Genomic DNA, 23,274 nt, shown 5'->3' with positions numbered 1-23,274 from the left:
TGTGAACTGACTGAAGGTGCTCTCAATCCCCTCATCCAGGTCATCTGTGAAGGTATTAAAAAGGACAGGCCCCAGTACTGAGCCCTAGGGAACACCACTTGTGACCAGCTACTAAAAGGATTAATCATTCCATGTTCTACTGGAATCATCCTTGATGAAGGAGAGCCAGCTCTTAGCACAACTCACCTGGAGTGTCATGCAAGCAACACCAGACTGGGACTGCCAAATTCTGTAACTTATTTATTTTCTTTCAAATAGCAGTAGAAACTTTCAAATAGCAGTAGAAACTTTCAAATAGCAGCAGAAACTTTATTACTTCTCTTGTAAGCAGATTCATAACTTCAGTTTTTCTTGCTGGAAAACTTACTGGAATATAAAATGTGCCAAAGTTATACTGTCATTAACTCTCATTTATTCTATGCTTTGACTGACCTTTAACTGAGTTACTTTTTTACATTCTTACTCCCAAAATTATTTAACAGCAATAGGCATATCCCATTTTAAATTTCATTTTGGTAGGTTAAAAAAGCCACATGCCTCTGCCTCATTCTTTGGACCGGTTTCTGTACTTGTTTCAATCTAAATTGATGTATGTAAACAAGGAAGAAATAGAATTATATAAAATATTTCAGAGATTCCAGCCATGCCTTCAATGTTAGCTGTAACACTTCAGTAATCCTACCCGGAACGTTGTAAGATAAGCCCTAAGGTTATATTTACTCTTCCCATAGCTTCATGCCATTGGCAAGACTGCCTGGCAACATTAACAATTAGAAAAGGAAATGAGTTTACCATTTCTCTACATCTTGAACTCCTGTTTTATTAACATTTTTGGTCTGGAACACATTGGGTAGTGCAGAATACAGGAGACTCGTAATTATTCCTAATTTCTCAAATATAAGTGTTCAATTTGCTATTCTTGGTCACATGGTATTCTAAACTCCACAAAGCTACTAGAAACTCCTTACTACTGGGCCTGGAATGAAATCTGATAGACACTGTTCTTGCATAGCTTGAGAAAATGAACTGGTTCTATTCTTACCATGTCTGAACCTTGATTTTTCATTCTGTTTTATTATTTCTCCTCCTTCGTCTTTATGATCAATCTGCCAATTCTCCATCTCATTAAATTAATTCAAAATTAGAGCAAAGTACTTTTTCAGCTCTATTAATTTTTTATATTTATCTCACCTTGGTTGCTACTTTTATTTTAGCAGAAGTTTAATACATGCTTCTGATTCACATGACACAGTTTATTACACCAATCAGTTCCTTTTGCTCCTATTCTAGTAGAATCTTTATAGTCATGATAATATACATTGTACACCAGGTATCTGTAGGAATTTTGGAAACTTTCTAAAATTTTTACCATTATTTCACCTAAAAAAATCCAGGCTGATTTTGTGTCTATTTATTATAATTTCCCACTCCCTGAGATCCAAATACTTAAATTTTGATTTCATGTAATGTCATGGATTCCTCAGAGTAGTTTTGTCTACCATTAGAAATCTCCTTTCATATGCAAATCTTCTGATAGAAGCCCATATCAGATTCCTAAAAATACTCTGAAAAAGCCTCATACCACTTTTTCTTCAAGATGACTCTCAAGAAAATAATGAGAAGGAAAAGCAAAGATAGCAATGCAATTCTTTTTTTTTCTTCACACAATGCTATTCAGTACTATTTATTCCAATGTGTTTTTCAATATCCGTATTATCATGTTGCTGTTTCATTCCAGTTCTGTTCTTCAATAGTAGTTTTAGTTCTTGCATTTCCATCCAGACTCTTTGGATGATAGTACACCATCATGCAAACACATGATGGAACAAAAGGAAACAAAAGGAAACAAAACACATGCAAACAAAACAAAATAATTTCAGCTACATTTGGTGTTGGTAAGTGCTGGTAAGTGCTGATAAGTGTTACATACAACATTTTTTCTCTCTGCACTGATCATCTAAATGTACTTTTGCCTCTCAGATACTTTCTATCTGCATTATATCAAAGTCTCTACTAGCAAAACAACTTTTCCAATGATTTGCTGCTTCATGCTAGGCAAGGAATATCAAGACTTTTATTCCCTCACAAGAAAACGCATTACTGGACAAATCTGTCTTGTGCCATAAAAAACAGAAGCCAACAGAAAAGCATCAATGGTGGATGGTTTCTTTGCAGGTTTGTGTCCCCTTCCCTGGACCACAGCTACAGCACTGCAATGGGGGAAGCAATGTACTGCAGTCTTGCATTTTACTTCATGGCAGCCCATTTCTTGTTCTGCATCAAATCAAATCAATGAAATTCAATCACCTGCCTTAAACAGGTTGGATTAACTATTTCCTGAACTTCAAAATTGATACCTATTTTTTGTATCAGTTTAAATAAGACCTCCACGATATAAGAGGGTGAACAGCAGTACTACATAAGGGTATGTATTACATTTCAGATTTCCTCTGCTGAATTTAGCCATATTAGCATGTTCTGTGTTCTGCTTTAATTATATCCCAAGTCTGTGTGACACCCAAGTCTCTTAACCTTTTTAGAGGGGCTACTTCCTTTGCAATACCAGCGCATTTTCTCAACTTAGCAGTCAATGACACTGCCGAAAAGTTTCCTTTATCAACACAGACATGAATTGGCTGGAAGCACGTCCTAGGGAGCCTTCTTTCTTCCAAGAAGGGAAGGGCGTCCCCCGTTCCCCTGCGATGGGAAGCGGCTCCTCCATCCCAGCGCGCCCAGGCGGGCCTCCCGACGCCCGTCCCGGGATTTTTATCGTTGAAGAATGACATGGAGATCTGGGCGCGGAGCCTGCTGTGCCTGCCAGGCGCAGCTCCGCCTCCTCGTCCCGGCTGCGGGGGTGGCGGTGCGCTTATCCCGGGACGGGGCTCAGCCGCGGGGTCCGGGACGGCAACGCCGCCGCGGGCAGGTGAGCGGGGCGGGGGCTCGGGACGGGACGGCGGGTGGCGGGGGCACGTCCAGGTCCAGCCGCGTTCCAGCACTCCCGTGCTTCAGCAACGTTCTGCTCTTAGGGGCCCTTAGCGCTAGACATTGAGGAAACCCCCGAGTCTTCGCGGTGTTGACGTTTGGAAATGTTAAATGAGATTTCCAGGTGAAGAAAAAAGACAAGTGTAAGTGTTCGGCACTTGTGCCTGATTGTGTCTGATCTGAGTACCAGATTTGAACTCAGATGCTTCTCCTTGTACACCCTCTTCATACACCTGACTATGTGTGCTCACAGGTCAGGAAAACCAACCATATTCTGGGCTGGATCCCAAGACTTGTGGCCAGCAGGGTGAGGGAGGTGATTCTGCCCCTCTACTCTGCTCCACGTGTGAGCCATCACCTGGGGTGCTGATCCAGCTCTGGGGTTCTCAGCATAGTAAAGACATGGGCCTGTTGGAACAGGTATAGGGAAGGATCACAAAGATGATCAGAGGACTCTCTTGCAAAGACAGGCTGAGAGAATTGGGATTGTTCAGCCTGATGAAGAGAAAGCCTCAGGGAGATCTCATTTCAGCCTTTTAGTGTGTGAAAAGGACCTGCAAGAGGGCAGGAGAGGGACTTTTTACCAGCAGGACAAGAGGGAATGCTTTGAACTGAAAGAAGGCAGTTTAGATTAAATATCAGGAAGAAATTTACTGTAAGAATGATAAGGCACTGGACCAGGTTGCTTAGAACAGTTGTGGATGCCACATCATTGGCAATGTTGAAGGTCAGGTTGGATTGGGCTTTGAGCAGCCTGGGCTAGAAGATGTCACTGCCCCATGGCAGGGGGGTTTGGAACCAGATGGTCTTTAAGGTCCCTTCCAATCCAAACCATTCTATGATTTTATTATTCTTCTAGCTCTAAACTGCCACATTCCTGGCAACCAAGCTGAGCAAGGATGCTCAGCTGGGGGTAGTCCCTGATACCCACATGCTCAATCAAACCCAAGTGGGAATTTGGTTACTCATGTTTGCTAAGGCTGTAAATGGGAAAGAGTGTTCTGGATTTAGTATCCTCAATGTGTGAAAAAGGTAGAATGGCTGCAAAGTCCTGGGGAGCTGAGCACTGTAATGGCTGATAGTTCCTGTCTGGAGGGGATAGACCATTCATTTTTGGGATGGATGTGCTGAAGGTGGGGGAAGCTCTACAAACACAGGAGGGTACAAGATGGGTGGATTTATGGAGATAAATAAAGTGGGTGGCGGCAGGGTGAGACCAGCAAGAGAGTTATTGTCCATGGATCTGCCACAAAATCTCCAAGAAATATAAAACTGGACTTTCATTTACACTGAAAAGCAAAAGGCAGAGTTGTAACTGTTAGATGACTGCCCTCGTGAAACAGAACAATTAAGTTTGAGCAAAGAGTAGGAGCCTGCCACAAGAAAGCAAGTGTCAAAAATTCTCTCTCCAAGAGACTGCAGTTACCTTACACTTGCTTCTGTGTAAAGCATCTTCTCACTATGCTAAACTTATTGCCAAGAGCAAACTTAGTGAGCAGGACCAAGGTTATGACTCTTCAGTCATGACTGAAAGCCAGCTACAAGGTTTTAATTTTAATGTAACAAGTCTCTTGTGACAGCTTTATTCTTCCCTGGGATTATAGTGTTGGTAAGATTATCCTTATCAGTAAATGATGCTTCAGCAAGACCTTAGGATCTGAACAACTTGTACTACAGGAGCCTTTTGTTGAAAGGGGAGCTCCTCTCTAAGTAGGGAGACAGTAGTTCTGTCTTCCTCTGTCATGACCTGTAATTTTACACTGTAGATACAGTGATTACTCTGGAATTTGATATGCTTTAGAGGTGGAGCCCAAACAAATACCTCACATGTCAACACACAAGTTGTTCTCTATAAGAACAATGAAATCACTCAGAATGGTAGCTTCAAGTCCATCTCTAGATAAGATAAGAAAAATGAAGAGCATTTAAAAAATGTTTGTTTGGATTTTTTTGTTAAATAATACAACACTATACCCACTTGTTAACCTTTTAGAGGATATTTAGTATTGAAGTATGTTGGAGCTGCTCCTGGCTCGGGTTTGATAAAACAGAAGAGAAATTTCTCACTTAAATTTTACATTTAGGGCAAATCAAAGCCATTATAAATAAATGTGTTTACTTTGTGGTTGCACTCCTGCATTGCCTCCTAGTGCATAATCAAGGAGATTGTTAGTAACAGGCTTGCAATAGGCACTCATATAATTGTAATAATTTCATATATGGTGTTTGATAGAAAGAATGCTTCAAAATTGTATTTGGGGTTTAGGGGACTGGTGAGACATAGCCAGTGGAACATGGAAAAATTTAAGTCCTGGCCTGCTGTAGCCCCTTGATATACTGACAGTAGAGGGATGCGTTTACCATGTTGGGCTTGCATCATATAGTCCAAATACCAGGGTCCAGGTTTCAGTGATTGGAATTCATTCTTTTCTTATGAAATATTGGAGGTAGTCTGCAACTGAACTGTGAGAGCAGTAACTGAACCACGGTTGAGTACCCAATTTCCAGAAGAAACCGTGCTGCTTCTAGTTTTTCCTCAATCAGTCAATCATTTATTCTTCTTCTACCCTTGGATTCAGCTGGAATGATGTTGAATTAATTTGCATCCTACCCATCCAGCTAATTGGTGGAAGGCAGACTCACTCTGTATATACACAACTACTTTCAGATATCTTCGGTCAAATCTGTACTGTTAAATCTGTTTTGTAGGTTTAAAAAAAAATACAATTTTGCACATTGGTGCACTTTGATTTCTTTCTAAAGATTTTTTCTGGTGTCTATATTGAACTTAAAATCAGAAATTAATAAGATGTTAATTTATACTGTAGTCTGTGAGCTAATAAAATTAAGGGTAGTGGTTTTTTAGCCAGCAAGTAATTTTCTGCTACATAAAATTGGGTTGGAGGAAGAGGAATCAGTGGAATGTTACATTGTTAAAACTGATCAATATAAACATCCTATTAATATTAGAAGAAAAATCTGAAAATGCTGAATAATGTAGGACCAAGATTCAGTTCTTATTTGGTAGAATCCACCAGTGATAGATACTTTGTTGTCACGCTAGTCGATGACATCATTCTTTGCATATGTGCTACATGTCAAAGAGATTTATTTTTTAATAAGAATGTCAAGTAGCATTGGTAATATATGTGCATAATACCCATATGCCAACCTAAGTTTGGGCTGTTCCCAAGAACGATTTTGCTTGTGCCAGCATTTTCACTGGCATCCCTTTAGCAGGGAGCCAGGAGATCCTGAGGGAAATCAGGCTGGGGTAAGAACATAGAGTGAAGCACTGGTGGAAGGATGACTTTCAAGTAGCAGCTCATGTGTGACTTAAAGTGACTTTTAAGACGCTCCTGTTAAAACTGTATGTGCATGAAACCTGTACAAGCTATTCAACCTCTAATTTCTTCAAAGAATCGAAGTGAATTTGTTTACAAGGTCTGTTTCCCACAAAATTAGAATGAGTGCCATCAGTTACCAGCTTCTCAGTTATCTTGCCAGAAGTTTATCTGGCTGTTGAGTCTGCACTTACTCGTGCTTGGGAACTTTGGAATAATCTTAATTCTTGTTGGTAGATTATACGATTTCTTGTTCATCAGTGATCTGTATATCCAAATTAATCCCCATATCATAGAGAGGTTATTACTGATGCACTTGTTATGGATATGGACATTTTACTATGATTTTAAGACACTTTTGCTGCTGGCTGTAATAGTCTGTATTCCAGATCTGAACCCCCAATAACAATACAAAATCCACTCACTTCCTTCACCCTGTATTGAAGGCTGAACAAATCATTCCAAATACTGCTCAGTATTTCTGATTCAGTAGCCTGAGGCAAGCCTCCTTAACATGGCCTTCTCCTGGGCTCTGTCAGCACAGAGATTTGCACACATTGAGGATTTGTAGTCCTTGCTCTTATCAGAACTTTATAAACAATAACTTACTATAGAGTAGTACCACACTATCAGTTTTATCCTCCTTAAACATTGTCTAAACAGATATTTTAATATGTGAATCATGCAGACTATTCCTTTTTTTCTTTCATGTTATTGATAATTTTCTTTTCAGTAAAAATATCTGGATTTTCCTATATCTTAGTGAGGCACCAGTCATCAGGATATAAACAATTCTATATTAATTCTTGTTGCTTTTTGTCATAGTGATTTCATTTGTTTTTACCACATAGAGCATCTTTTAACACAGTGCTTGCTTCCTTTTTGTTTACTATCCTTGCAGCTTGTGCTCTACCTATGAAACCGCCTTTATCTCAAACCAAGAGGTTTTTGCACTTCTAATCTTCTGATTCTCTCACCCATCTCACTGCAGTGGGGAGCGAGTGAGTGGCTCGGTGGTGCTCAGCTGCCTACTGGGGTTAAACCAAGTGGTCCTTTTTGGTGGCCAATGTGGAGTTCAAAGGGCTTCAGATAAGGACAGATTTCATTGGGTTGTGTGAGACCAAATTTATATCTACTGCAGCTACTCATTCTGCAGGGCTTGCCACGGGGCTTGCTCGCTTTGATGCATGTTAGACTCTAGTGCTTGCTCATGTCTGCTTTCCACTTTTGCTGTTTGCTGTACTCCTTGTCATCTGTAATTCTGAAGGGAGCTGTGCTTTATGCCAGTCCACCCCTATATTCTACCCAAAGCGTCAAAGAAGGAAAACAGAAGTGTACAGCAGGTTTGCTCATATAAGTACACAGCTGAAGAAGTAAAGTCAGAGAAGTCTGAGCTTGCTGTATTTTCTGATCCTGGCGCTGACTTTGGCACTTACGATTTGTTTCTTGTAGGTACTTGTTCTGGTGGTGGAGCAGAAAAATCCACTCATTAAACAAGTAGCAACCTGATTGAGGCAAAGAAAATCTGTATTCAGTAATGGATTACAATGTTTAAATCTCTGGCCAATGCTCGAGAATCTTTAAAGCAGCCAGTGATGCTGGAGTGCTCTTGCATTCCAGTGTAACCACTGCCTGCTGTCAGTCAGGCAGGCAGGGTCAGCTGTAGGAATGGACTAACTAGGGAGTTGCATGTGGAAAACATACCATGGAGCTCTCCTGGCCTTTGCTAGGGGTGGAAGATCTGAAAGAAAGATGTGTTGTATGGATGAGGGGTGAAAAGCCGCTTTTCCCAGTGTTAACAGCGGTACCAAGTGTTGTCCCAGACACTTCCAGGCCTTGTGAAGAAGCCATGACTGCCTTGGTTTTGCTGCTGTCCCTTCAGCTGCTCACTCCCCTGCTAAAAATACTATCCACTTACTCTCTTTTGAGAGAAATCATCTGATCAGCCATGTTGCTGGGATCCTGAGGCTTTGTTGAACTCCAGTCCTTGTTTCAGCCCCTATTCCATAAATACATGGACAATCTCCTAGTCAGCAGCTATCTTAGCATGACAGAGAGACACAAAATGTTTGAACCTGTGCTGTACCAAAATAAGGATCAGGTGTATTTACAGAAACCTTTCTTCCTAAATTGAGAAACTACAGCTGTTTTTTTTTTTTTTTTTTTTTTTTTTTTTTTTTTTTTTTTTCCTTTTTTTCTTCTCCATGCAGGACATGATAGGTAGAAAAGAATCCTGTGCTTCAGGACAGTTACCAATGACCGGCCTCAGCTGCCTTTTCTATGCACTGGAAGAATGGACTGTTGTGGAGTTCCTGAAGAAATACCTTTTTCATCTGATCATTGCCTCACTGACAATTAGTGCAATATTAGTTTTTTTTATAGTTCCTTTAACAATTGTCTTCTTCATTTACCTTACTAATATTTTGCTTTTAATATATCAGAGGAACAATGAGTTAAAAGCAGATCCTTTGAGTGATGTTTGGAATAGTGTAAGAAAAACTATAGCGAGCTTTTGGGATATATATGCAAGAGTATGGCACGGTAAGTACAACATGACTTGTCTGAAGCATTGAATTACAGTAAGTGGTAAAAACACAGAAGTTTTAATTTTTAATGGAATCAAATAAGTTACATTTATTATACTTTGCATGGCTTCTTTGAACAACCTGCAGTATAAAACTTTCTCCATGTGCTCCTAGGACTCTGTCTACTCCAATCCCATCCAAATGGCTCATGGCAGGAGCTGTAGCAGGGATGGAAATGAAAACAGACAAGGTGGAGCAGAGCTCTTAGTTGGCAAAAGCTGTGTCTTTCCCAAGCCTTTGTATACATTAACCTTCTAGTCTGGCTCCACCTGAAAACTGAACCAAATGTAAGAAGTCATGACAAGGATTCATAGAAGTGCATGTCTGTGAAGAAATCCCCTCCCACTGTGAAGTGAATATATTTAAACCTTGAGGAGAGAACCTTTCTTTGGGATTCTTACAGGTTATAGTTTCAAATTAAACATCTCACCTTCTCTAAAAGAGGAAGGCTTTATTATGGAGAATCCCAAACTCTTCATTTTCATTGACACAGAATGGAGATTCATACTTCCAGATTTCAGGAAAGTATTCAGACTGCTGGCCACTATTTCTGAAAATGAAGCATTTTCACACTAGTTACTAATTTTTTTTAAAAACTATTATTATTGTACTATTTACAAAAAGTTCCTAATGGGAAATAATTGCTTGAGTTCCCTCACTGGGAAAAATGTCAGGTGCAGGTCTGATCTCATGATTAAACTGAGCAACAAATCAGTCTAGTGATATGTTGTGGTGTCTGAGGGACTTTCTCTGTGCTATTGACCAAAAGATCCATCCAGAACTTAATTATTTTGAAGGCTGCTACAGAGGCTTTCACAAGTCTCTGAAGGTCACTTCACAAAGTAAAAAGTTTTCTCTAAACTGCCAGATGATTTACAGATATCATTGTCAGTGTATTGCTTTCCATCCCAAACAGGTTATGAGCTTCATGGTGTGAAAAACCTCCCAGAAGGACCAGGCATTCTTGTGTATTACCATGGAGCTATTCCTATAGACTACCTTTACTTTTTGTCTAGACTGTTTCTGTGGAAGAGAAGACTTTGCCTGTCAGTAGCTGATCATTTTGTGTTTCGTTTACCAGGTAAGAATGTGTTCTCTTGTATTTAAGCTTCTCAGATTCACCTAGCTGGTGAACTTTACATTTCCTACTTGAAAGAGAGCTTTTAAATTAAAAGACTGCTTTTAGGTTTTAAACTAAAAGTTGGTAGATGTAACAGGACAAACAGAGTAGCATATCCTATCTTTTCAGTGAAAACATTGGTAAACCCTCCAAAGCCAACAAATAGACATATTATCCTTTTGGGATGGATAGGACTCTGCTATTGACCTAGTGCTGACTGGTCAGGAGAAGATACAGAGAAGCAAAGATATTTCAATTTTAGAAAAGCAAGCCATAAAGAAGAGCATTCAGAAGGAATAGCAGGGGAATTATTTAAAGACACCTTTATGCCACTAATATTGAAAGCTGTTTTAATATAGACAATAGAGGAAGCTATTTCGAAGGACACTATTTGGAAAACAAAGTTTTCCTGAAAACAAGTTTTATAAACTCAAGTACATTTGATGCTAAAACCATATTCAGGCACTCCTAGAAAGTTTACAATAATTTTAAGTCCTACTTAGTAAATACTGTGTAGTACTGAGCACATCAGAAGTAAGAAGTCATCAAAGTATGATTGGCTTTTAAGAGTACCCTCACCAAGAGAGAAAGTTTAGCAAAACATTGCAAAGGAGACTCCTTTTTTAAGGGTTAAATAAGAGGGTACTGTTCAAATTGAAGTGTCCTTAGCACAGATTTTTATTACAAATATAAAATATACATTTATTAAGACTAAGTAACACTCTCAGCCGTGCAGTTCCTGGACTACTGGTGTGTACATAACAAATTGATTTCATTATGTTCATGCTAGAGCAACAAAAGGTGGCAAATGCTGTGTCAGCCTTCAAAAAAGCTGTAAAAAGACATCTGATAAGAAAGACTACAAGTAATTGAAGTTAGACCTCCCCACTGCATTAGCAGAAGATGTGGCTAAAAGTGAAATTCCTCCCTAACCTTCTTTTGCTCTACTATGCTTACTTTCTGCAAAGAAATGTTAAACACTTCACAGACTGGTTCTTTACAACATGCTCATGAGCTGAACCTCAGTTCAGTTTATTTACAGGATTATTTACAGTTACAGGAGATTTCTTCTTGTGAATTAATAACTCTCTTTATCTCAGAGTAGCTGTTAGTAATAAAGTTATAGCTGTTTAAGTAATAAAGTTACAAAATTAAAAGGACAAGGATGATTCAGAGGTGTGGCATGGCTTCCTTTGAAGAGCTAGGACATCAGACAGAAGCCTTGTGTGGCTGAGGTTTAAAAAATTCCGTGAGACCTAGAAAAGGGGAATAAGAAGTGATAATATTTTCATGTGAAACATTATAATTCTCCAAAGTTTTAAAGCCAAGCAAATGAAGAGATGAGTTCACAAAAAGATTAAACAAAGTCAACATCTGTCTTTGACAGAAAGATCTATCAAGCATGATATCTTGAATAAGATTAAATACAATTAAATTACAGGATTCAGCACTGTGTTATCTATTGTCTTCCAAAGTTTTTGTTGCAGACCTCTGTCAGTCCAGAGCTGTTGCTTCCATTTATTAATATAAAAAAATTATTTTCAAACTATGCTCTTTGAACAGGGAATTTGAAGTTTGTGGAAATGCTTGTTTGCTTTCTATCAGAGTTCCAAATTGATATATTTAAAATATCAAGATAATAGTAGAAAGCATAGAGTACTCCTATGGCTCTGACTTTTAGAGAAATCCCAGTTATGGAAATAGAGGAAGGAGATTTGCTGTGGTGAATTCATTCATGATTAATTCATGTGGTGCTGAAATTGCCCTGCTAGTTTCTGGCATTCATGCATCTTGAGAGTCTTAAACCAGTTCGATTTGATCCACATAGTCTGCAATTTAAGCACAAAATACTCAATTAAACAACTCAAAACCTCAATGTTTAAAATGCTAAACACCACATTTTAAAAGAAGACCAAAAATACTAGCTTGTCAGGTATTTGTTTTTGTAGTAATCTTTATTGTACTGTTTATTTTTTCTGTATTAAAATATGTGAAAAGAAGGAGAGAGGAATTAGACGCTTATTTTCTGATTTCTAGCTATGACACACAAGCTTTGTTTACATAATTTGATTGATAATTATGAAAGATAGCATGTGGAAGCATTTTTTAATTGAAATGTTCCTGACAAGATGGTTAATCTTCGTAATATTTGGGCAAAAATATTGTCACGTATTTGTAATTTTGTCAGCATTTACTCTATAGGTGTCTTACTTCCTTCGTAAAAATTTGTCTTAGCCTAAATCTATAGCTACTAGATTTTAATTTAGCTGTAATCTGGCTCCTCCATGCAAAGAGCATTTGGGATATATATTGTTATATTAAATGTACATTTGCTCCTTATTTATTTCAGGACTTAGATTATTGTTGGCAGTGACGGGTGTTATACCAGGTACGAGGGAGGAGTGTCTTGGTGCCCTGAAGAATGGACACTTGGTGTCCATCTCACCAGGTGGAGTTCGAGAAGCTCTGTTCAGTGACGAAAGTTATCAGCTCGTGTGGGGAAATCGAAAAGGCTTTGCTCAGGTCGCTCTAGAAGCAAAAGTGGTGAGTGCCATAAGTTACCAATCCCAGTTTGTGCTTTCTGCATACCTGCTTCATTAAAATATGCAGCTTAGGAGCATTTGTAGGAAAATCTTCTAAGAGAAATAGTTGGGAAATAAAGATTTCATTTCCTTTTCCCATCACTTTCCTTGAGCACATTCATTCACAAGGAGCAAGAGTTTTATGGAACTGTCAAACTTTTTCTTGACTGTTTCAAAGCATCTTTCTCTGTGGTTCCATGTCTACAGTTCCATCATGCAGGTATCCAGTGTTTCATCTTGACTTTATTTCAGGAAACGTCACTGTGGTCCTTCTCCATACTGCCCTAAGGTTCATTCTTTTTTCTTATCCTAGTAGACATATCCAGTCATTTTCTCATGGCTCTTTAATGTATTATCCTTATCTTTCTTCTTATTTATTCTGTGAGAATCTAGGATTTTGTCCTTACCTTTACTTTTCTTCATATTTCTGAAAGATTGCATCAACTAACTTAAGGTGTGTCTACATCAATGTCTGAGTTTGAATCGTGTGCACTTTTGAAGCACACTTTTGAAGTTTGTGCATTTCTCTCACCATGCTTTCATTCACATCAAGGAACATGTTAGAATACTGGAGCTGCATTCCTTCTGGCTGAAACTAAACCAAAATTGGAACCTAATACGCCGGTGTCAAATGGTCTTCAGTCAACGGTGCCAAACAAGAATTAGTTCTAGATAAAAACAGCACACTGAAATGTGTTCAGTGTGGATGTCATATTCTCAGCATCCTCTAGATGTGCACTTCTCTTGATTTGCACTCCACCAATTTACTCATGGCCAAGGTTTCAGTTAGTTTCCATATGGATGATGATCTACAAATGCAACCTTCTATCATTAGCTATGACTTCTTATAGCTAAATCTACTTGGGAGACTGTTTTTGTGATACCGTTTCTGGGAAATTATTTTATTTGGCGTGCAGCTGAAAGAGCAGCACCCCCGTCTTTCCTAACTGCCACTCCTGATCATCATCACCACCTCTAGACACAAGTTTTATGCCTTAATTTAGACTCAGCCTAAATTACCTAGTTATTTTTGTATCTGAAAATACTGGTGCAAATCCAGGCTTCATCTGTTCTGCCATGCACTTTCTACTGCTTTCTCATGAACTGCACAACCATCACTTTTTCCTCATATTCTTATGAATATCTCATCACTTGCAGCGCTTTTTGATCTTCCACATACAGCTTTCTGTCTATATAGGAGAAGCTGTACAGGGAGTTGAGTTCTTCTCATGAAACTTTAATTTCTTAACATCCCTTTTTGTGCAGTTATATCTCTTTTGCACCTCGTCCGATTTGTTGCTTCTCAGACTTTGTTTTGGTCACTGGTGCTATGGCTCCTTGTAGAAAGGATCTGAAGCTGCAAAATGCATGCTTCAGGTTAATATTTCTTCATAAATCTAAATTAAATTACTGTGGGGAGATAATTAAAACACTAGAATAAACTTAGGGGCATTTACCCAATGGATAAAATAATTTTAGGCCTGGAATCTTGTTTCCACATCTTGTCTTATGTGGCCTTTTAAAAGTCAGGTTTATGTGTTTCTGTTCCTTTTCCCGTCCCTTTTTCTCAAAAGGGTAAATGTTAGTCATAATACTTCACATACTGTGTGGGCCTGTACACCACCACTACTGGGAAAGTATCAGAATGTGAATGGGATAAACTCAGTCAAATTCATATGGGCATCTTGAGTTCCCTAATAGTCTTCTTATGTATTAAATGAATAATATGCTGAAACAGTTAGAAAGAGTTGTCACTTAAAAAACTTGAGAGATTCTATTGATTTTGCTTACATCTCTGTCTTTCAAGCTACTCCAAACATCTGGACAAACTTTTGCCAGATGTTCTCCCTTCACCTGGAACCTTACAGTAATGAAAAGTAACAGGTTGTGGATTTTTAAATAGAAATTGAATTAAAAACTCTGAGTGCTCTTACATAGATTGCCACCCTGATCAAAATCCATCACAAGAATCCTTGCCAGTAACTCTCCTAATTCTATTAGTCTTCCATAATATAGAAGCACATGGAAATATCTGAATAGTAGTACATAAAATTGTTACCTCCTTTTCTTGACAGATTTTGTGTTTGGTTTTTGAAGGGGGTTTTAAAAATTTTATTTATTGAATTGGTTATTCTTTGAGTGTAAGGTTCTTGCAGTGTGAAAGGGTCTTGTGGTCCTTTGAGTAATGTTTGGTAAAATAGGCACTATGTAGGACTGTTACCAGGAGGGCAGAGAGAATATATTATCCTTTGACAGCTACTAGCCTGGGCTTACCTTTACAGTGCTGGTGGTTCTTACTTCTCTTTTTATTACCCTCATCCATCTTTGTGGTTTTTTATGATCAGGAAGTCTGATTAGATCCCTGTATGGTGAACATTGCTGTAATTAGCTTGCAAGCTTCACTGAACTTTGGGCATCATTGATATTTCTCTGGAAATCTGGAATCAGACAAACCTTAGATAACTAAACACTTTAAAAAACAAAAGGGAACTGCTGTGCATTTAACAGTAGAGGGGGCAATATTAACCTTATATATAACTTCTTACATAAAGTTAGGTCCACAGTAGTCACTGGATCCCATCTTTTGACACATTTCAAGTTTGGTTATTTGTTCTTGCTGCATCCTTTTCAATACTGGCCAGACTAGTCTTCCTGGTTGACCAAAGACTGGGGTGTAGTGGATGCCAGGCACCCATCAAAGCCTCTCTATCACTGCCCTCCACAAGTGGACAGGGGAGAGAAAATAAAGCAAAAGATTCATGAGCTGAGGTAAAGACTGGGAGAAATCACTCACCAAATACCATTATAGGCAAACCAGACTCAACTTAGGGATATTAATTGCATTTATTAGCAACAAAATCAGAGCAAGACAATGAGAAGTAAAGTAAAAGTCTTAAAAACACCTCTTGCCCCACCTCTCCCTTCTTCCTTGGCTCTACCTCCTTCCCTGCAGTGGCACAGGCAGATGGGGAATGGGGTTCATGGCCAGTTCATCACATGCAGTTTCTGCCACTGCTCAGAGAGAAGAGTCCTCCTGTTCTAGTGTGGTGTCCATACCACAGAAGACAAACTTCAAATTGAGTCCATCCCCTGGGCAACAGGTTCTCCATGAACATGTGAGTCACTCTTCCACAGGGTGCAGTCCTCCAGGCACAGCCTGCTCCAGAAGAGGGTCCCCCTTAGGGTCACAAGCTCTTCCAGGAAACCTGCTCCAGCATCTCCATTCTCTCTCTGTGGAGAGAATGTTTTCCTCTCTGGCAGGAGCCTGCTCCAGCACTGCTGTCCTACAGCTACACAGCCCTCTTTCAGGCATCCATGCTCTGGTGTGGGCCTCCTCCACGGGCTGCAGCTGGATCTCTGCATTGCTATGGTCTTCCATGGGCTGCAGGGGCACAGCTGCCTCACCATGGGCTGCAGGGGAATCTCTGCTCTGCAGCACCTCCTCCCCCTCCTTTTGCACTGACCTTGGTGTTTGCAGTGCTGTTCCTCTCACATTTTCTCACCTCGCTTTTCTCTGTCTGCAATTACATATATAAAAGAAATTTTTGCCTTCTTAAATATGTTACCACAGAGGTGTTATGATCATTCCTGATGGCCTTGGCCTTGGCACACAGCTCATCCATCCTGGAGCCAGCTGACACTGGCTCTGCCAGACATGGGGAAAGCTTCTGGCAGCTTCTCACAGAAGCCACTCCTGTAGCTCTCCCTCTACCAAAATCTGGCCACAAAAATCAAGTACACTGGGGATAGACTCATCCAGATATCAGAACTTGTTCTGTTATGTAGCAATTAATATAAATTTGCTAATAGTTACTCAGATATAATGAATAAAAGCAAGATAAAATTATAAGGGTATTTTAAAAGTTTTTCTACATACAGTGTAGCCCTCAACCAAAGAACTACACACACTTTATAAAATGACTATGTGGTGGTTAATAACCTGTCACAGATTACTTGAATGGGGATTTCAAGACAAAACCTATTTTATATATGAATAGACATTCCCATCCATCATATAATATTACAGAAGTTCAATAGTTCTTCCACTGAAAAAGTTGAAGAAAAGCAAACAAGGAGGGTAGTTTCAGCCTCAGTCCTTATCTGTAAAGTTTCCACATTTGGTTTCCACTTCATTTTGTGTAGCTACTCTGCTTAACAGGAGTTAGAGAGTGTTGCTATTTAATGTTATGACTCAGTGTACATCTGGGATATGTATTTGTCTCAGTCAAATTCATCCATGACTTTCAGAAATACTCTGGCTTGGTTTTGACTGGCTAACAGGGAGGGATCATAATTTCTGAAGATCCCTGAATTTTATCTGTGCCAAAAAAATCCTTCAAGCTGAGTAAGGTGAAAAATAAACAGGAACTATGATTTAAAAAATTCTTTGTATGGGCAAGAGGTTTGGACTACCTGATCTCCAGAGGTCTCTTCCAACCTCTACTACCCTGTAATTCTGTGATTTTCAAGCTAACTGGGGGTGATGCAGCTCAGTTCCAGCACAGCAAGTATAAATGTGTTGGTTACTGCAGGTCTGGTTGTGCTGCTTTACAAATGTAAGATTTAATGTGCATACCTGTGTTTTCCAGCTTAGGGACTGAACACTGCTGCCTACCCTGCACCTCAATTGCTGATCGTTGTATGACAGTAACTTCTGTAGTTGCCAGATTTCTTTATAGACTACCATATGTTTCTCTTGTACTATTCCTAAAATTTAAAGTGTTTTGTCTGTGTGACAGAGAGGTTTCAAACATTTTACATCTTAGATGTATTTTTAGTGTTCAGTACTTACATATTTTTAAAAGACATTACTGATTACTTGTTAAGGGTTTATTTCTAACAATTTCTCTTAATTTTGCATTCTGAAAGGTTTACTATTATAGCTTTATGCATGTTTAATACTTTTTTTTCTCTCTCAGGTATTTTTTTCCTTTTAATGCTTTCTATTGCTATGAGTTTTTTGGTAGGCTCTAGTTAGGTCTTTTTCTTGCTTTTTTTTTCTCATCCTGCAGCTTCTGTTCTGTGGTAGTGCTTAACAGCACAAAAGTCTTCTTTCATTACCTCCTGGACAAGTTGTTCCAACAACCTGTTCAAATTAAAGTTTCAGAAAAAGGAAAAGGGACAATAGAGGAGAAAAAAGTCTTTGCGTATATGGATACAACTACTGTCAGTCTGTCTACAAACTACAAAATCTTACCTCAGGCTGTAAGGCATGACTGTTTCAAGCAGGTATCTCAAGCGTGTCTCCGTTCAGTCCCAATGATGAAGTGAACTTGTTCTGTAAGTGCCTAAGGATCTGCCCCCCAGAAGGTGTGTAGTCCAGGTCAGTGAGGACACACAATTGCCTTTTTTTGTCTCAGGGATCTGCAGAAGTCTTTTCCAGTGAAGTTTTATCCAAACATTACTGCTTCAGTTAGACCCTCTTTGAGAAGCAGATGAGATGAGCCAACTGTGAATGTTTGCTTGCTTTCTGCAAGACTTCACAAACTGAATGCTTTCCTATTCACCACTTATGATGAAAGCTTTAGACAAAGAAACCATGGAAACTTGTTTTATGTTCCAGTCAGTGATATTGCAGTAAATACATAACATATAAGTTATATAAAACCTAGTACAATGTCAGTCATTTTATTTACAGATAGTGACTTTAAAACAGATGTTTATGGCAGCTGAAAAATAGCATTTTATTTCTGTTCTGGAGTTTTTAAAATCAAGATTCCTTGTTTACTACTTAACTGACGGTAATTACCCTCTGTATTTCAGTTATTTTATTAGCTGCATTAACAAGCACTAAAGCAGAAATTCAAACCTGGTATAACATTTTCACATTTTTATTTCTTTTTCTACTTCCTTAGCCCATCATTCCAATGTATACTCAAAATGTCCGTGAAGGCTATAGGATGTTTAAAGAAAGAAGTAAGAACTTAAAAATATTTTTTATGTATTTTGAATGTTTTATCTTTTTTCTCTCAGAATTCTGTTGCTTTTATCTTAGATTTTGCTTTTCAGACTTCTGCTTACTTTGGATTCTCTAACACTTGCTGGGGGTCAGAGGGAGCTCAAATTTGGAAATAGCTTGTACATAACTAGTTTGTGTGTGTGACCTGGTTCTTTAATGCAGTCTTACTTCTCTGGTCTATTAAGTCTATGAAGCTTTGTTTTCGTGGACAATTGCTTCAATCCTGTAACTTCCTGACTGTCAAATAAAGCATAGATTTTTAAGAAGAATTCTACATTAATCAGATTTCATGTTTGAATTGTGTTTACTGTGACTATAATCTCACTTTTTCCTCCCATAAACCATTTCAGGATTTTTTAGACAGTTATATGAAAGCACTCGATTGCCTTTTACTCCTCCATACGGAGGACTTCCAGTTAAATTTCGCACATACATTGGGAAGCCAATCCCTTATGACCCGAATATAACTGCAGAGGAATTAGTTGAAAAGGTAAGTTCTCTCTCCTTGCAATATTGAACTACATACTTTGCCCTGTACTATAGGTGCAGTTTTTTGCATGCTTAAATAAAGACAAATATACTTTGTCTTTATTGTCTTTATTGTTGTCTTTATTATATGCTATGGGCAGTTGAGGTTTGGGATCATTTAATGTACAAATACCTACCAGTAAATATTGACATAGTAACAGTTGATTGGGATGCCCTCATCCTTTCCAAATGTATGAGCTCTGTCTTTTTGTTATGTTAACTTTATTTCTCCCGTGCCTTTGATAATAATTATGATAACTGAAATGACATAAATGATGTTTTAAATGCAGTTTTCAGTAACTATGAAAATAAATTTAATAACTAGCAAATAACTTTGAGAATCTTCACCAAATAGCATAGGGCTCTAGAAGCAAAGTTCTTCAAGAGCTTCAGTCTCATTGTCAAAGTGAAAATGTTAAAAAGTTGCATCCAAAATATAAAAATATTTTGAGTACCTACAGTTTGGTGAAATTAGTGATGCCCAAGAGCGTAAAAGTGTCTATAGATTCAGAGTTTAAGCATTTTTCAAAATATAAAGCTAAACTGAAAATACACCTTTAAAATTTTTCATGGAAGATGAAAGGAGGATTTTATGAGAAAAGAAATCTGCTACAACCTAGAAATACACAAACAAATCAACTGTTAGAAATCACTTATTAAAAAACACCTTGCTGCCCCCAAGAAAATGCAACAAGGCTGGCTTTTCTTTTGTTTTCTTTTTTCCTTTTTTAAGGGTCTACTGCAGGTTGTGCTGAGCTTCACAAAACTGAAACCAGAAAGACAGGTTTGGTCTGTTAGAAGGGAAAAGCCTCAGCGAGCTGTTCAGTTTGTGCTTAGCACCTTTAGGAGGCTGGAAGCAATATGACTGCCCTTATGGTTATTCATATTCATGTATTTTAGGGGAACAGTATTTTGTGTACCTGCAAAAGTGAAATTGAAATTTCCCATTATACTGATTTACCTTACTAAGGCAAACCTTTGGCTGCCCCTTTGACCACCACGCACTTTGGTGGGAGTACAGTTAGGTCTTCTGTGGCTGATAATACTTTAAAAAAAGGTAATTTAAATGAGGTTTGAGGTGAGCAGTGGCCTGGCTGACCTCTGTCTGATCCTGCACTGCAAAGGAGATAGGACATGAATCTGTCAGGAAAGGTTCGGCTACTCTTTTCTTATATTCACACTGATATTCTACTATAACTCTGGGGTAGATCAGTGGAGTATGTAGTTACCCTTATTTCAAGTTTAAATACACAAGGGAAACCAAAAGTAGATAATTTCTTATTTACTTTAGAAATAAGAAGTAGAATATCATATTCATTCTCTTCCTAAACTTGCATTTGAATCTTGTGTAAAGGGTATTATGAATTTTCTTATTATGTGCATACTGTATATGATAAAATTGTGGGAGAATCCATGTTGGGAAGGACAGACAGAGGTTCCTACTCCAAATTCCTTGTCCATGACAGGTCAGCAATAGGATCAGATGAGGTGAGTCAGGCTTTATCTGTCTTCTTTTGATGAGCATTTTCAGGGATGGGAGATTGCAGAAATTTCATGTTTTCATGTGTTAAAGGCTACTTTGACTAAGTAATGTCCACATTTGATAAATCTCAATAATTTGAGCCTACACAAAATGCAGTAATTGTTTTTGTTCCTTTCTTTTCCAAGAAATGTGTCATTAGGACAGCTAGTTAATATAAACCACAATTTTTTTTCTTGCAGTAGAGCTATGTGTGAATTTTCCCTCTTGAACCCCTGAGAAGCTAATGATTATACTTTTCTTCCATGCATAAAGTAGGTCTGTGAAGGCAAATTTCTCTTTTCTTTTCAGACAAAGACTGCTGTCCAGGATCTCATAAGCAAGCACCAAACAATCCCAGGCAACATATGGAAGGCTTTACTGGAGAGATTTGATAAACGTCGTAAAAGTGATTAGAATGCTCATGTTTATTGCACTGGTTTTACAGCATACAGTAAAAAACAATGTCCTACAGTACTGGTGACTAACAGTTAGTGTTAACCAGTTTAAATTACAAATTTCAACAGATTTGGTGGAAGAAAACAATTAACCTTTTGTAAGTTCCCCCATATCTTTGAGAATGTTCTGAACTAAGAAAGATTGATGAAGATGACTTATGTATAATAGCAATGCAACAGCTAAATTCCCCCAAAGGAAATCATGCAGCCAAAATTTTTCTGGTTCCTAAAACAAGTTTGTACTTACATCCAAGAGCTTTAGTGTTGTTGTCTAGATCTGTGCGTTTGTGCTTTGAGCACATTCTGGTGTCAGAGCAGAGCCTCAGGGTTGGTGTTGTCCCACTAGAGACCACCTCATGGGGCACACCTTCCCTGATGAGCCGCAAGCAAGACATGTCAGAACAAACTGTCTTGCTTTAGATAATCAGCTACTGCTTACACCATTCTCCTAGAGACTACAAAAAGAGACAATCCCATTAAAACAGATGTTAGACTCCTTCAAACACACCAGCTTACTAGTGCGTACCCTGGAAAGCAGAACTGTTTGCATTCAAGACTTCTTCCCCACAGAAGAAGGTTTCTCAAAGAGAGGGAAAAAAAGCTTTAGTTCAGTGAAACAAACACTGCAAATACATGTAGAAGGTAGTTTCAAGTCTGAGCTGGTTCATGCATGCTCTATTGCACCACACCATAGGTGTTTAGTGTCTAAACAGCTGCCCCAGCCTGAAAACCCCTGGATATGATGTGTGCAGTATGGTTGTGCTGTATTTACTCAAATCTCCCAGTGAACAGGCTCAGGGGGAGCTTTTTCAGGCAATGCATCTTTGAGGCTTATCATCATTGGTTGTTTGCCTAAAAATGCAGTACTGCAACACTGCCGGTACACATTGAACCAAAATGCCTGTTTGGAAAGGCAGTCTTGTCTTCCTAATTCAACTTGTGGAAAACTGAAAGTTAGTACAAAGCAGAACATATTCTTACAGGCTGTGGGATGTTGTTACTGGTGGGAGCGGGACAACTTTGTGTAATCTATCTAATATGCCACTTCAAAGACCAAGATAGGTAATTTTTGTGCCTCATTTTCCTTCATGTACTTTTAATACATAAATAATCTTTCCTCTCAACATCCGAAAAGGTTACATAGCATCTAAGGAAATATATGGAATGTTTGCCTGTTTTTCAGTAGAAAACTAAATCTGCTCTTTGGATTAAAATAAATTCTTCCCTGACCCTGCCTCTTCACAAGTATTTCTTGCACATCTGGTGAAGGGAGAAGGATGGACAGGTGAGTTATTTCCCTGGACCAAAAAGACAGGAATCCTGTCAAATCCTGTCAACTCTCAAATCTGTCTTACGATACAGGAGTCTTTACTTGAACACCTTAACAGGCAGAAAGATTTTTCTCCCAGCAGAGACTCAGCATGCATAGGAGATGATGAAGTAAAGCAGATCAAGATGCAGACTGATATGCCTGGACATAAGCAGGAATTCAAACCATGAAGTCTTCCATGCTGCACTGCAGTGATACAAGCTAAAATTCAAAGCCTGAGCTTTCAAGGGAGAAAAGGAACTAAAGGAAAAGGTTATAGAATACTAAAATGGACACAGATGAAGAAGCAAGAAGAATTATAAGTAACCAGAGTCTGAAGGCTTTCTTTGTATTGCAGAAACTGTAGAAGGACTAGACAGAATCATTGTCTTGACTATCCTGTTTTTCAAGTACATTAATACCATCATGGAATGTGTCCAAAGAAGGGCAGTGAAGCTAGTAAAGAGTCTGGATCACAAGTCTTATGAGGAAAATCTGAGGGAGGTGGGGTTGTTTAGCTTGGAGAAAAGGAGCCTATGTGAGGACCAGCACCTTACCTAAAAGCATGGTTGTGGCCGGGTGGGAGTCGGTTTCTAGTCCCAGGTAATAAGGGACAGAACAACAGGAAAAGGAAGCTGTGCTGGGAAAGTTTTAGATTGGATATCAGTTCAATTTTTTTTCACTGAGAGTGTTGTCAAGCATTGGAACAGGCTGCTCAGGGCAGTGGTGAAGTCACCATCCCAGGAGGTATTTAGAAGATGTGTAGATGTGGCCCTTGTGGATATGGTTTTGTAGTGGGCTTGGCAGAGTTAGGTTATTGTTTGGACTCAGTGGTCTTAAACTTCCTCTCCAACTTAACGATTCTGATTCTGTGACCAATCAGTAATC

At 38.7% G+C, this 23,274-nt stretch overlaps 1 protein-coding gene across 1 annotated transcript; it reads left to right on the top strand.

Moving 5' to 3' along the window:
- The first annotated feature begins 8,539 nt into the window (after positions 1-8,539).
- Positions 8,540-22,471, top strand: LOC128809360 (transmembrane protein 68-like). Its single transcript, XM_053981278.1, has 6 exons — positions 8,540-8,867; positions 9,828-9,992; positions 12,382-12,575; positions 18,469-18,529; positions 18,923-19,062; positions 20,932-22,471. The coding sequence occupies exons 1-6, from the start codon at positions 8,540-8,542 to the stop codon at positions 21,034-21,036; spliced, it is 993 nt and encodes a 330-aa protein (XP_053837253.1). The 3' UTR covers positions 21,037-22,471.
- The last annotated feature ends 803 nt before the right edge of the window (positions 22,472-23,274 follow it).

The sequence above is a fragment of the Vidua macroura genome, chromosome 1, assembly GCF_024509145.1.
Source record: "Vidua macroura isolate BioBank_ID:100142 chromosome 1, ASM2450914v1, whole genome shotgun sequence".
NCBI lineage: Eukaryota > Metazoa > Chordata > Aves > Passeriformes > Viduidae > Vidua > Vidua macroura.
Note: the sequence above shows the minus strand (reverse complement) of the source record. Positions and strands in the feature narration are given on the sequence as shown.

Excerpts from the sequence above, each read along its gene's own strand:
- LOC128809360 (XM_053981278.1), top strand. The coding sequence starts at position 8,540 with ATGATAGGTAGAAAAGAATCCTGTGCTTCAGGACAGTTACCAATGACC. Across the intron at positions 8,868-9,827 it reads ATATGCAAGAGTATGGCACG|GTTATGAGCTTCATGGTGTG; the intron begins GTAAGTACAACA and ends CATCCCAAACAG. Across the intron at positions 19,063-20,931 it reads CAGAGGAATTAGTTGAAAAG|ACAAAGACTGCTGTCCAGGA; the intron begins GTAAGTTCTCTC and ends TTTTCTTTTCAG.